Here is a 16109-nt window from a genome sequence, read left to right on the forward strand (position 1 = left end):
TGTTTTCATTTCTTCAAACTTAACCTAATACTGGTTATTAATAAGAAGATCTACCCTCTGTCAGGTATAAGCAGGTTTTACATACATTGTCTCATCAAATCTAAACCTCAGATGAGGAAGATTTTATTACCTCCTCAATTTAGATAAAGAAATAGATAAGGAAATTAAGGTCTAGAGACATTAAGAAACTTGACAGAAGTTTCCCAGTGTTGGGGACTTAATCGTGTCCCCATAAATATATGTCCAAGCCTTAATCCATGTTCCTGTGGTGTGAACTCATCTGTAAATAGGACATTGGAAGACAGTATTACTTAAGGTGTGGATTTGTTTGTGAATAGGATCTTCACAAAGATTCATTTAGATGAGGCTACAGTGAATCAGAGTGGGCCTTAACCCATATGGCTGAAGTCCATAGGGGACATTCAGAAGGAGTTAGTCAGTAGAAGCCAGAAGTCAGTACAAGTCAGAAGCGAGAGAATGAGGCAGGCTGCCCCGTGATGGAGGTGGAGTGCAAACCAAGGAGCCCCAAACACTGCGGCAAGCCAGCACAGAATGCTACAGACTGCAAAAAAGCATGAACTGTCGAGACCTTGATCTTGGATGGCTAGGTTCTAAAACTATGAGACAATAAATTCCTGTGGCTTAAGCCAGTATGTACTATTTGTCATAGCAGCCCTATAAACCAAGACTGCCTAAGCTAACACAATAGTACTGTAATATGCCATCTTCATTGGCAGACTCTGCAAATATTTATTGAGGACCTATTAGGTATCAGGCACAGGCAAAGGACACACAATCAGCAAAAAGTGAAATATTCCTTGAGGATTATCTATTAGCTATATTGTGAGGCATTTAATTTTTTTGCAATTTTCCTCTGTCATAGATTAAGCCCACTGACAGGCCCCTTTAATTATCATAGTACAAGATTCACCCTTCTAGAAATGCCAAGAGACGTCCAGAGAAACACTAGGAGACAAGCAGAGATCAGTGAGCCTCTCTCTGAAAGGCTGAGGTGGGCCCAGAGGTTTCCAGGGGAAAAGCTGCCCTTCTCCACATCTCTTGAAGCTGGTTCGCATCATCCCTGTCATACAGTATCTACGTGGTAAAACATGCTGAAGAGACCAGCTGCCAGGTCGTGGTTCCCCTGCCTTACTGTTCCTGTGTGAACTTGGGGGGTTTACCTGTGCGCTCTTGAGAAAGAAAGCAGAGTTGGCAAAAGTTCTGAAAACAGCAATTGCCCAATGCTCAGTACCTGCAAAGTTTTGACCAAATGAGCACTTTTATTAAATGCTGGCGTAAACTGGGAGAGCCATTTTGGATAATTTGGCAATATGTATCAGGAGGATCAAAAACACCTACAATTAGGTGTGCCAGTTTGAAAATGTTATGTACCCCAGAAAAGCCTTATTCTTTTAATTCTCATTCAATATTGTTTAGGGTGGAACCCTTTGATTAGACTGTTTCTATGGAGATATAATCCACTCAATTGTGGGTGTGGCCTTTTGATTAGATGGAGCTGTGACTTCACCCATTTAAGGTGTGTCTCGATTAGTTTACTGGAGCCTTTAAAAGGGGAAACATTTTGGAGAATGTTCAGAGCCAACAGATGTTTGGAGATGCTTGGAATGATGACAGAGAGAGAGTAGATGCCCAGTCAGGGATGTCTGAAGTCCAGTAGACACTGCCATGTGCCTTCCCATGAGACACTAAGTGAAGACCCACAGATGCTTAGAGAGGAAACCACTGGTATCAGAAGCTGGAAGGGATGGAACTGGGAACAAGGACCAGCAGATGCCAGCCATGTGCCTCCCTTCTTGAATCAAGGTATTTTTCCCTAGATGCCTTAGTTTGGACATTTTTCTGGACTTAATAAATTCCTTTTTAAAAATTTCTGATAGATTGCATTCTAGCAGCTTTAGCAAATCAATATACTCAGTAACCTAAAAGTCCCAAAACTGAGAAAAATATCTTCTAAAAATCTTTCTAGATCAGAAAGGAAATAAGGAAATATTCCATAACCAGGTGAGATAACTAACTGGTGGATAAAGATAGTAGTGCTACTTATTTATTATAGTGAGAAAATTTCAAACCAAATTACGTCCAAAAATAGAGGAATGGTCGATAAATTCCCTCAATGGAACACCAAGTAATCAGGAAACAATAATAGCATATTAAAAGGGAAAAGGTTGTTAATGGTTAATGGGAGAAGCAGAATAAAAACTGTCTCCGGCTGTGATTACAACCATGAAATGAAAAGCATGTGTGCCTCTGAACCAGAGTTGGAAAAGTGACCGGAAATTTTAAAGCAGTTTGATTTTAAAGAGAGTGAATACACTTTCTTTGACTTCATTGGTACTACCGTAACGTTAATTACTCAGTTACCCAAAAAAAAAGAGAACATTTTGACTTAATTACTACTAAAATCCCACAAAAATGGCAAAAGCTGGGTCACATCTGGCTGTCAAAACCCACACCTGGTCCATTTGCAGGTGCTTTGATAAAGAGTAGTCTATCTGACTCGGGGTATGTTGGATATTGATGTTTGGGGAATCTCTCTCCACAAATGAGAGATCTTTGTTGTCATGCCTCAAAACAGAGAAGGTGATGCTGTCATTTTTCAAATCACATCTTGGAGGCAGTTCTAATGAGGACAAATTGGTCCATCCACCTGAAGCTCCCCCAAAGCCCCTACAGTCTCTGAGCAAGTAAACCGTCCTGAAGCAGGTGGGCCAGCCAGCTAATAATGTGACTGTGCGACTGGACCTAGCCAAGACTAGCCTACTCCACTTGACAAGTGGTTCTGGCAAGGGGTGAAGGGTAGGTGCCCGGTGAGTCCTTTGACATTCAGATGTTCATCCAACGTCCAAGCATGCATCCCTGCAAACAGCGAGGCTACTATGGGAAAGCAATTTGACAATGCAGAACAAAAGGCTAACATCCACATACTCTGATCCAAATTTTGGGAATATGTACTAAGGCAACAATCCAGAATTCAGAAAAAAATAAATCATGCAAAAAGATAGATATCAAAGTAACATTTTTAGTACTGAAAAATTAAAAACAAGCTAAATATACAACCATAGGAGCTGGATTAGATGATGGACCATTATAGAGCCAATGAAAGTGATACCCATATTACATCTATAAAAAACACAGATATCCTTATTATGTTAAATGCAAAAAAAGAATAGAAAAGTTATAAATGCAGTGTGACCACATGTACAAAGGGTAAGTAACATACAAGAGAATCAAGATAACATGAGGAGTGGCAATTGTTCGGTTTGAGACCACGGATATCTGATTCCAACTTTTCTTTCCAATATCCGACATTTTTATTGATTAGGTATGGGTAATAATAGGTCTACGAGTAACTTATTTTTCCCTTTCTTTTTTGTATTTTCCTTTTCATAATTTAAAGAGCACGTATTACTTTTATAAAGAACATATATACTTTATGTTAACACAATTCAACCACAAAATTTTGGGGAAATCTATGAGGAGAAGTTTGGTAAAAATACCTTTCTTTTCATGATTATACAACATTCCTCTGTTTCAACAGAAGACAACTAAAAACTGAGGTTTAAAATATAAACAGAAATTGTTTTAGAGATTGGAACAAATGCATAATGACCTCGATATCAAATAAAAAAGGATTAAACTGAATAGAATTAAAAATGCATTTCCATTTTTGTGAACTATTCAATTTACCTAATAGCTCTGAGTTTCAATTTTCTTAGTCTTTACAATGAAGAAATTGGAGGAGACAATCTTAAGGGACCTTTTGCAAGACCAGGAGTCTAGGATTCTAATTGGATTAGGACAACTAACGAAATTTAGTTAAAAAAAAAAAAAAAAAAAACACCAGAAAACAATCAATTTACTTGCTGTGATCAGAGATGGAAATATTTCAACAATATCCCTACAATGCTCATTTTGCACTTATTTCAAACAATTGCTCCTAATCCTTTAAGGGACGATTTCCTGTTATGGGAGACGTGTTCACTTTTCAGGCCAAAGACTTGCTCTTCTCATTCTTTACCTTGAGCATCTGGCTAACTGAAATTCACAGCTCTTTTTGTGTTTTAAATTTAAGAGATTTCTAAAAGAAAATAAGCTCAAAGAAGTCATCATTTAAATCTCATATGGAAACGCCCAACTCAGAGGATTAAACAAGTAGTTCTGACTCAAGTACTATCTCTAAGAAAGCCTGCCTTTGAAAACAAAATGAGTTATCTACATTTTTCAGATATTATTTAAAAAGATAAGAGTGTAAAAAAAAAAAAGATAAGAGTGTACATAAATTGATATAACAGAAGAAAAAGCTTTCATATAGAAAAATATGGGCTATTACATTATATTATTTTGATTCCTTCATACATCCATTTATTGATTCAACACTGAATAAATATTAGGTAACAAAGATATGTACAGAGAAACATGAAAAAGTGCATGTGATGAGCTGATATGGGGGTTACAAATAAATTTTAGCAAGGAGGCAAATTCTTAAAAACAGAACCTGCAAATGAGGATCGACTGACCTGTTCATTTTATATATCTTCACCAAGGAATGAAAGCTGTAAAATACTCTCCAGACCTGAGGAAGAGCATGGCAGAATTTCTAGTTCTATCTTCCTCCAAACTCAGAAATCCCTCTCTAACATCATCAATGGTAAACATCTACCTTATAGGAGATCCCTCCAATGATGGGAGCTCAGTGTTTCAAGGTTGGGGGGGGGTTCCATTTCCCTCCCCAGCTGTTCCTCCCTCATTCTCTGCAGACGCATAAGTCTCCTATGATCTCTGGCTTGTTTGCAACCCTCTTCGACCATTAGAACTGCCCCTCATGCTCCCAATGCCATCCGGTCTCTGGTGAGTGGAACAGTTCCTCTCATGTTCTGGAGCCACACATGTCCAGAAGCCTGGGCTTCTGGCTTCATGGCTCACATTGTTGACTCACGTTGAGTTCCTTCTTGAGTCACATCTCCTAAAACATTTCTATAATTTCAGCTGGCAAGGCAGGTTGCCCACATCCTCTATTACTACATTTTCCCCCAAACTAAATACAGGACTCGACATTTATTCCACTGAATTTTGTCTTGTTAGGTTTAGCCTGACTTTTCCAGCCTGTGGAGCCCTGGATCTGTCATGTCAGCCTTCAGTTACTGCCTCACCCAGCTCTGTGCAAACTTCTAGAAAGGGCAACCTCCTTCAGAAAACATAGGAAACAAAGGAGAGAGTTAGGAGACCTGAAGGATAGAAATGAAAAAAATTATATCACTGAATCATTTTTCTACATAGTAATGATGCTAACAATGAAATAAAGCTATGTTCACTGACCTGCCCCCTGCTTCAGCAGCTCAGCTGCAGAATTGGCAGCTGTCTGGGGAGAAGTTTCTGCTATTTCCTCCAACGGATCTGCAGGAAAGAGCATGAAAACACATAAATGAGTCCTCCCCACTGACAAAGAATACAAACTACAAATGTTTTTTTTTCCTTGTCATTTGATGACAGAATTTCTAGACAGTGACATACACTCATTTAACAGAGTTAGAAATTTCTCTAAGGGACAATAATAAATCCTTAGAAACTATGATCATATTTCTAAACAGAAATAGGGACAAAATTGGGGAACTCTGAATTAATTTACCTGAACAATGAAACAAAATTGAAAAGACAAATCACAGTTAGCCATATTTATAATGAGTTGTCTTTATGCAAAGTAATACAATTATGTGAAATTAAGGCTGCTTAGGAAAACTGAGACAGATGGTCAAATCACTGTGGATTTTATTTTTAAATGTTTATAATAGATAATTCAAACTAACATAAAAGCAATGCGAATCAGTTATCTATCCTCTAAGTTCAATAGTATCAACATTTTGCCATTTTTGTAGCATCATAAAAATTAAAGCATAAATGTCCTTGAAGGTCTCTTAGTGTGGATATTTTATTATTTTACACAATCTTTGCTCTAAAAAGCCCCCTTCCCCCAAAGCCTGCCCAGGTGCAGGGGGGCCTCCTCTTCATTGGGGTAAAATGTTCTGCCTTTTCTTGGGTTTACCCACAAGGTACATAATAGGAAAAAAAACAATTAAATTAAAAAAAGCTCAGGTTTGATTTTTCTTAATGGTTCCTTATGGGTCCCCAGAACAGTGAGCCTTGACAACTGCAGAAACTCTTATACAGAAAGCTACAGGTAGCGTTCAGGCCTGAAATCCGTACCTCTGTCCGGGATGAGCAATTTGCAGGGCAAAGCCAAGGGGGTGATGGAATGCTGATACACCAAAGCCGTCAGGCTCCCTGCACGAGGAGCGGACAGGAGAGAAAAGGTGACAACAGTGCACAACTCCAATGGTGACACATATCATAAGGATAAACCGACTCAGCTTCTCAAACAAATTCCAGAAATTATTGAGCCAATTTTCTATTTTCAGTGAGTTAAAAAACAAATAAGACAAAACCAAAACACACTATCTTTGCTTGGGCATTCCCACTGACCATCAGGGACAAAGGAATTCTAAGCAGCTTTGCAAGGTTTCCCAGAGGGTGTCAAAGAAACAAAGGTCCACAGCAATGTTCCATGGGCACGAAGCTCAGTCTGCGACTTAAATCCTTGCCTAAAAGATTTATGATTCTCTCCACACTGAAAAAGCCTGCTATATCCTTTTAGCCCAAGGTTCCTTACTCTTACCTGAATAGTAGACTTCTCTCTTGAGGCACGTCTACTAATACACCATGTATATTTACACTTTGGGAAATAAAGATCTAGACAAAACATATGAGATCAACTCTCGTATCTTCCCATCAGGCAGACTGGATTCCACATCTGATTCAGATGTTTTCAACAACCCTCTCTATATCTGAAGCCCCCATTTGGTGAACCAAATCTCTGGGCAAATGAAACAATGTTTACTTTGGTAATATATTACATGAGATGCTCTAGGTGACCTGTTGTAGGTGAGTCAGTTTGGGATGCCCTGTAGAGTTTGCATAACCAGTAAGATCATTCATATTGTCACCTGCAGGGAGGATTTGGGGATGTTCCTTTTGTTAAAAGCCATACTTAACATATAATGAATAATCCCATGAAAAAAAAAAAAGGCCATATGATAAATTCAGTTTGCAATAGTGGTAAATAAAAGCGAGGGGTAAGGGGTATGGTACGTATAGTTTTTTTCTCTCTATTATCATTTTATTTCTTTTTCTGTTGTCTTTTTATTTCTTTTTCTAAATAGATGCAAATGTACTAAGAAATGATGAATATGCAATTATGTGATGATATTAAGAATTACTGATTGTATATGTAGAATGGAATGATATTTAAATGTTTTGTTTGTTAATTTTTTTTAATTAATAAAAAAAAGGCCATATGAATAATAGGAACAAAGAGAAACATTTTAAGCATGCTGTTCTTAATGTTAATTACTGTCTTTTTTTGAATTTTTCTGGAACGGTGCTATCATAGACACTACATCAAAGGATAAGAAAGTCAAATTCATTGCTAACTCCTATGGTTAACATGATCAAATACAAAAGAAATTCCCCCACTCAACCTCCCATCCCTCAATGCTCAGATGATAATATGCAAAAGAACTCAACATAAGCAATTTAAAATTCAGTTTAAGGGCCACTGTTGTCTCTGACATAATGATCTGGGAAGCCCTTGTTGCAGACAAATGGAAAAGACCATCTGTGAAGTAAAGTTTCCACCATCACACTTCGCTAAGGAAGTGAAAAAACTATCAGGATTATCTCTCTAAACCTAAAATACTTTCCAATTAATCAGATATCTCAATCTCATCCTTCCAAGGAAATTCTTCCAGTTCCTTGGAAATGCTCTGCAGATAATCTCGGGAAGCTACTTTGGGGCCACTTCATGCTCTAATGGAAAGGGCCTCTGAGGGCTTACTTCCTCAGCCCTGTCAGTCACTAATTCAGGTCCCTTTAATTTTGTACCTTTTTGCCAGAATAGGTACCAGGACACTTCCCTATCCTACTCAAGGCAATGGTGCTCAACTGAACTCAATGAGGTTAAGGGTACAGCCCAGTTAGGAGTCCAATAAGCATATTGCTCAGATGGCATGAAAAGGAGCTAAGATGACACTACTGCAAAGGGTGAACCCTTATATCTTTAGCAATTAACATGTTCCAATAGAGGTGCTTTGTGCTACGCATTAAGGAAGGGCAAAATTCAACAAAACAGTTAAGGGTAAGTAAAGGGAACTGAGGACAATTCTTAGCATATGCAGATCATTTCCAAATTACAAGTAATAAAACACACAGTCTCTGAGTGTGAAGCTAGGAGTGGTTAAGATCAAGACAACTTCAACTTTTCCCACATAAAACAGCCCTGTAAAGGGTTCTACAAGTGCTATAATGATGAGGATGCTTTCCATGTGCACAGGGCTTGCCGCAGATCAGCTCACTTGGTCTTTTCAAGCAGCCTGTGAGTTAGGGGTGACCCTCACTGCACAGAGGAGGGAGCATGTTTGGGAGTTCTGTGCTTCCTCTTTATGCCAGTAGGATGGGGTCATGCTCAGGCTTCAACGGGGACCTCCCCAGCGCCCCTCTTCTGTCAGTCTGATGAGTTCACGGAGCCAGGGCAGTATATTGTCAGCATCTGTCTTTTTAGTCCTTTTACGACACTTTTTGTTTGCTTTTGAGAAAGAGTTTAGAACAATTCCAAATCTGGTTCATTTTAAAGACAATAATTTACATCAGAGGAATCTAATGTCGTAAGTGAAACAACACCAGGGTGATGGTCAGAAAACCAGAGCTGGGAGAGCAGAGGGATCTTTGCCTTGTGTTTTCAGAACATCAAGAGGAACCTCTTAAGTAACTCACCAAAATATGGCTCATTCGGGCATCCTTTCAACCGCACTCCTTTGGGAGTACACTCAATCAAAAAATGCCGGACGAGTTCATTGGCCAGATCTCCAGCTGTGGAAAGAGATGAGAAAAAAAAAAAAAGAGAGACAAATATAAAAATAAAAGCATGAGAAGGAGCTGAGAGCTGAGAGAGCAAGAGAATCAATTAAGCAAGGACAATGGCCTTCCTGGGTAAAGCAGCTGAGCTGTAAGACTGCTAGATCTAGATGAACACATGCTTGGTGTAGGGCTGGAACTACCACAATAGATGCTGGTGACAGAGGTAACTCAGAAGAGGTTCTCAAGCATTGCACGGTACTTCTCAGCGAAAGGAATGAGCATGCAGCAAAGAAATACAAACTAGGATCTTTAGCTCCTTTCCCTCCTGAAGAAGAGAAGTTAAAAAGAAATGAAACATAAAGTGATACCTAAGAATAAGTCACTGAAAAGCAATGGAAGGATGCACTTCTGTGGTTAATATTTAACTCTGAAATCCTAGGAAAAACAAACACTTCCAGAAGGAGAGCACACTTTACCACACTGTTGCTAAATTGCACATATCTGTTTGTGCCAGCATACAAATCCAAACGCAAAGCACATCATGAAAACTTGACTGCATGGCAGAGCTGGCTGAGGACAAGAAAGTACAAATAACATAAACAGAAGAAAAAATAATTATTACTCAATCCTCATGAATCCAAAAGAAATTGGTGTGGTATTCTATTTGTCCTGTTTCCCATGATTCCTTCACTTTTCTTCTTGAATGTGTCTACCTTAACGTATACTTGAATACCTTCTAACTGCAGGGCCTGATGTGGCTGAGTTGGTTCCCAGGACCTTGCCCACAGTGGGGGGGGGGGGGGGGGATCTCTCAAATGATGCTTATAAACAACAGCAACAAATATGTGTCAGCATTTAGCAGGGGCAGTATAGCTTGAAGAAAAGGACATTATCAGATTACATAAAAGCTTTTATTGAATAAAAAGGGGGAGAGGGCAGGCCATGGTGACTCACTGGCAGAGTTTTCACCTGCCATGCTGGAGACCCAAGTTCTATTCCCGGTACCTGCCCACATTAAAAAAAAAAGAGGGGAGGGAGAAACATGCTCCTATTAGGTTATGGGAGGAAAATTACCCATGATTTCCAAACCAAAGGAGAGACCAAGTTTGGGTGTGGATGCCAATTGTGAAAAAATAGCTTAGCTGGAAAGCCATCTGCTTGGGGTGTTCTGGAAAATAGCATCCTCAACGTCGGCAGCCGCCATGACTCGATCTGGCTATTTGCTAGTTTACTGAACTCTCCTCCCTAATTTGTACTTAGACTATGAGTCTAAATGCCAAGTCTATGGGCTGGGTGAGACCTTTATCCAGAGGACCTGGACCATACATGATTTCCTGACATTTGTTATTCAAACAGCCTGTATTTTGTTACCTTCATCTTAAGACAGAGTCAAAAGTCTGCCTAAGAGGCAGAATGGTCACCTTCCTTCCTTAGAATGCCAAGGAGATAAGAACTGTCATACACCACCTTCCTTGCCTTGAAACTTTCAATGGAATCCATCAGTGACGCAGAAAACGGGAGCTGCCAGACCCTCATTCTTGCTTTACCACACTGATCCCTCATCTCTACAGATGGACCAGATGTTCTAGACTTGGGACTCTCACTTCTATAATCATCATTTGGTATATTTCCAAATAAGGCCTGAATGCCTTAGATCCTCAATCATGAGGACTAATTTGGCTTTTCAGCTAAAAAAAAAAAAAAAGGCAAAAAAAGCTCAATATTCTACACAAAAGTGGCATTATGTTAAGCTGAGACTTAGAATGATCTGGTCTCACCTAAGCTCGCCTCCTGCACCTCTTCTGCACAAAACCATTTCCTCCCTTTACTTCAAGACAAAGTTCTGTCTCCCAGCTGTCTGCAGATTTCTCTGACTGGACCCATGTATCCTCCTGACTCCATCTCCCATTCTCTCACATACAAGGGCTGCATTTGCCAAAATGCATATCTTGGCTAATTCTTGAGGCTGGATCTCTAGGCAACCAAATCTTAGATTCTTCAAGATCTAACTCCAAGATGAGTTTCTCCAGGAAGCTTCAAGCAGAGTCTTCACCCCATGATTTGGATACATTCTTTCAGATACTGGGCAGGCAACATGAGTGAAGTAGGTGATGAATTTACAATCTATGCTTACTCTGATTTCCCACAGTCCTAGCGAACAAGAGTGTCCTTATAACTAAGTGACCTGGGGATGTCACAACCCACATTTCCAGTTTTGGGGAAAAGAGAGGGAAAAGAATCCTTTCCATTCCTTAGAGTTTGTGGCATAATGGCCGTGGTGGCTTGGAGCTAGGTATCCCAGAAAAATATGCTTTTAAACTTAATCCATGTGAACCCTTGTAAGTAGGACCTTTTGACGAGGTTGATATGTGGCCCATCTCAATCAGGATAGGCCTTAATCTTATTACGGGAGTCCTTTTTAAGAGAATGAAATGTAGACAGAGAAAGAGAAAGCCATTGAAGCAAAAACTGAAGTCAACAAAACCCGGAAGAGAAGGCGGAGGTCAGCAGAGGCCACCATGTGCATGCCATGTGACAGAGAAGCCCAGGGCCAAGGATCACCAGCAGGTGGTCTCAGAATGTCAATTTCCAGGAAGAAAGCATATCCTTGATTGGAGTTCTCCAAGCCTCAAGACTGAGCTAAAAAATTCCCATTGCATGGTATTTTCAAAACCCAACTGTCTGCCAACCACAGAATGGATAAATTGCAGTATATTTGTATAATGGAAGACTATAAGCAATGGAAAAGACCAATAGCCATGAGAAATCTTCAAAACATAATGAATGAATCTTAAAACCATGATATTGTGCAAAAGAAGCAAGAAACAAAAGAATGCACACTATGTTAGTTTTCTTATACAAAGTTAAAAATAGGAGAAACTAAACTATAATGTATAGGGATCCACATTAAGGCTGTTAAAAAACATATTAACTTTACACTTGATGTAACAGGTTTACTCTTTGCCATGATAGTGATACAATCATTTGAAATGTTCTGTCTTATACTGGGGAACAGAACAAGTGAATAAGTATATTGAGGATGGTGGGAACCAAAGTTCTCCTTGTGGGAGGAGTGATACACAAATCTAGAAAGGGAAAAGGTGAAAAGGAATGCTGTGATGCTGTATTTGAATTGGAGATATTGTTATGAGCTCCCGTATTTTTAAAAATATTTCCTAGCTTTGTTTCCTACAGAGAAGGAATGATGCTCCACTGGCAAACAGCACACCCAATGATTGGATCTTGACTTCTAAATATCATTCTCCAATAAACAGATTCAGGGAGTTTGCAAGAAATGGCCGAGGCAGGGAACTTACAAAGTGAGCCTAAAACATGAAGTACTCACAGATGAATGGGGATATGTCTAAGGACATAGGAGCCAGCTTGAAGGGCTTCACACTCCCCAAATGCGGAACCATTCAAACAGCAAACAATAATAATGGTGGTGAAAGGTTATAACACAAGAGGAAGGGACATGCAGGGGAATTTTTGGCAAGGTTCCACTTCCTGAGCTGGGGTTACATGTGCATCCAATTTATGATAATTTGTTGCACTGTACATTTAGGGATACAAGCTTTTCTATATGTGGTGTCTTTCATGACAAGAAGGGCTAAAAAAATTCAATTAGATTTGTATATTTCTATACAATTCAGCAAATACTACTTCTCTTTGCAGAATGTATTAGGAACAAGACAAACAAGTTATAGCTCTTTACCTTGAGAAATTCATAACCTAGTGACCCTAGGTTTATACTATTATCACCTCGTGTCAATCTAGAAAACTCTACTGGGTATAGGTGCAAGAATAGTCTATATCATATGTTACTTTTCATATAAGAAAAAGGAAGAAAATGCATAGTTGCCTGCATTAGATAGAAAATCTCTGAAAGGATACACAAGAATTTATTGCAGATGTTTACTAAGGGAGGGTGAGGAGGTAGGGAGGCAGATGGAGGTAAAAACGGGTAAACTGGGTAAAAATTGGGTAAAAATGGGAGCAGAAGCTTAGTAGCTACCTTATTCTATAGTTTTAATTTTAAATAATGGAACCTATTACCTATTCAAAATGACAAAAAGTAACATTTATAAAATAATGAATATTCTTTCTTGAAAAAGGACAATACTTACTTAAAATATACCTGAAAAATTTAATATTAAAAAGAAAACTCATGAGTATTGTTATAAGACATGTAGTATTTTATTAGCATAAAAGTAAAACAATGGACTAACATCCTATAGAGGTTAGTTTAAGGAGTCAAAATCTGGGGACACTACCTTTCTTATTCAGCTGCAAGACAGAAGGCGGGGGCGTGGCAACCTTCATAGCGAGACCATAGGCGCCGCGGAAAGAATGACTGTCCCTGATGATGAAGGATCCAGGCTCCTTGTCCTTCAACATGGTGATGGCTGGAGGAAGGGAAGTGAAAGAAGTCAAGGTTCTGCTTCCATCTGGGCCATCGAGCGGGAAGCCCTGGGCTCACTGCTTTGAGGGTGCGTGGCACCCTGTCCTGCTGGAGGAACACCCTGGAAGGCAGCAGGATGCCTTCCTGTGTGCAGCTGAGTCGGCCCTGGAGGAGATCCGGGGGACTCACATTTCTGGGGAGACTGACTATGAAGGTGGCCAAAGGAAAATGGGAGGCTCTTTGTATGGATGTCATCTTGGGTGCTCTCACTTTTATTTTTAACTTTTAATCAATTTATTTATTAAATGAAATTTTATTGGGATACATTCACACGACATATAATCCATCCATAATATATAAATGATGGTTCACATTATCATCACATGGTTTATCACCATATCAATATTTTTTTATCATCATATAGTTGTGTATTCATCACCATAGTCATTTTCAGAACATTTGAATCACTCCAGAAAAAGAAATAAAGAAAAAAAAAACATACATCCCATGCCCCATATCCTTCACTCTCATTGACCACTAGGTATTGCAACATACCCAATTTTCTTTACCCTTTACTCCTTCCGTTATTCACTATTTTTGGTCCTTATTTTTTTACTCATTCTGTCCATACCCTGGATAAAGGGAGCATCAGACACAAGGTTTTCACAATCACACAGTCACATTGTAAAAGCTGTAACATTACACAATCATCTTCAAGAATAAAGGCTACTGGAACACAGCTCGACAGTTTCAGGTACTTCCCTCCAGCCAGTCCAATACACCATAAACTAAAAAGGGCTATCTACAAAATAATCTCCAAGCTAACCTCTAACTTCCATTTGAAATCTCTCAGCCACTGAATTTTGTCCATTTCTCTCTTTCCCCTTTTGGTCAAGAAGGCTTTCTCAATCCTATTAAGTTGGGCCCAGCTTATCCTGGGAGGGCAATGAGTTCACCTGCTCAGTTGGCTTAGAGAGAGTGGTTGGGTGCCCTCTCTTGCATATGGTCTCCAGTTATCTCCCAGCATCCAGGGGTCGGGACGGTTACCCCCACTCACAGCTCACAGGGCCATAGCAGTTCAGTCAACAAGCAACTGGATCTGCAGATGAACCCGACGAGACAGGTCTGCATTCCCATCCCCCGTCCCCAGAAAGTGAGACTGCGTGTGAGCAGGAGAGACATGCAGGAGACACATGGTGGTGCAGGAACTGGAATCCCACTTGTCACACTGCATCCCTGCTCCTTCCATTCCTTAGAACCTTCCCTGGTGTAGTATTTTTCTTAAAAATTTAAAAGTGAACAGGAGGAAAGAAGTTCTAACCACACTTTCTGAAGATAGAAAGGATACATGCCCAAAGGTACTGAATAGTTAACACAAATTTCAAGATTTGCTATAAGGAAAGGCAAAAATGTGGCCCCTGGGCAGCCCTCTCTCCTACAGCACCCGGGGTGGACACGGCTGATTGAGGCCAGCCTGACCAGGCTACAGGACCTTCTCTATATGGCTTGTCATCAATCAATCAGCTGAGTAAAGCAACTCAGGTAAAGTTGGAGGGCATTTAGCTAATCACACCTGTTGCTGGATACAACAAACCAAAACAAAACCTGCCTCTTCAAGGTCAAAACCTGACACTCCCAGTCCTTTCCCTGGGATATAGGAAGAAAGTCCTATATCTTTCAGCTTCACAGTGTCAGCTTCACAGTGGATGCTGCGCTAAGAAAATTTTCTCTGACAACAGGAATAAATCTCTAAACTTCATTGACTATTTCCCTTTATATAAAAAAGAGAAAACTGGGCGAGCCATGGTGGCTCAGCAGGAAAGAACACTTGCCTGCCATGCCAGAGGACCCAGGTTCGATTCCCGGTCCCTGCCCATGTATTAAAAAAAAAAAAAAAAAAAAGAGCGAAAACTAGGGTTTTAAAATATAAGATACATAGTAAGTTCCAGCTACAACATCACTTTTTTTTTTTTTCATGCCAAATACTCTATCTGGAATAAATTAGGACCTGGGACATAAACCATTAAATGGCATGCCATCCCTGTCCCTCCTCCAGGAGATAATTTCATGGCATCCTCTGTCCAAGGCCTCCTTATGTGTTCCTACATAGGCTCCCAAACTACAGGAATGGCAACTATTGGGCTCTAAGATGAGACAATGGTTTCATATACCCACATTTCCACAGTCCTATGCCCTTGCCCTGTGTGCTAAATTAAGAGATGCTGGATAAACTCAACACCTTTCTTGTGACAAGGCAGGAAATTGTAAACTAGTCATGTTGGGGGGGCGGAATGGGGTGGAAAACTGGGCACATGTAAAGTGAAACAGACTTGGTTCCAACTCCTGAAAGGGGTACATGCCTAATACCTGTGATATTAAAGCCAGCCAGAGCTTCAACCAACATCTGCTGCTCAGCCCCCATCCAAGATGACAGCCCAGGGAGCTGGGGAGAGGGAGGGCCCTGGGGTACTGGGCAGGGAATGCTCTGGAATTTTGAGGATAGGCCTCTAAACCATGATTTCAACTGCATTTTTTCCTCATAACATGCCTCCTAAATTTGAGAGCTGAATGTACATCATTTCCTTTAAGTAAGGGAAAATCACTTATAGAAATTATCCTCTCCAGAGCCTTTTTTTTTTTAAGCACAGCTTTTTAAAAACCATGTTCTTACTTTGGCATGATGACCTCCCATGGGGATCAGACTTCTGGTCAATGCAGGCGCAGCCGGGGTTCTGGCTCTGCTCTGGTTGGTTCTCCTCTCCTGTCCTAGGGCCTCTTG

General features: G+C 40.0%; 1 protein-coding gene across 9 annotated transcripts in view; it reads right to left on the minus strand.

Annotated features, from left to right (window-relative positions):
* Positions 1–16109, minus strand: part of TNS3 (tensin 3) — a 434926-nt gene that overhangs the window by 9770 nt on the left and 409047 nt on the right. For all 9 annotated transcript variants that reach the window (XM_077118747.1, XM_077118732.1, XM_077118722.1 and 6 more), the window contains 4 exons: positions 13203–13334; positions 8845–8940; positions 6223–6300; positions 5338–5415 (listed from right to left, as the gene is read on the minus strand). In XM_077118747.1, coding sequence (XP_076974862.1) covers positions 5338–5415; positions 6223–6300; positions 8845–8940; positions 13203–13334 — 384 coding nt within the window. The remainder of the gene's footprint in view (positions 1–5337; positions 5416–6222; positions 6301–8844; positions 8941–13202; positions 13335–16109) is intronic.

Source organism: Tamandua tetradactyla, chromosome 1 (assembly GCF_023851605.1).
Source record: "Tamandua tetradactyla isolate mTamTet1 chromosome 1, mTamTet1.pri, whole genome shotgun sequence".
NCBI classification, from domain to species: Eukaryota; Metazoa; Chordata; class Mammalia; order Pilosa; family Myrmecophagidae; genus Tamandua; species Tamandua tetradactyla.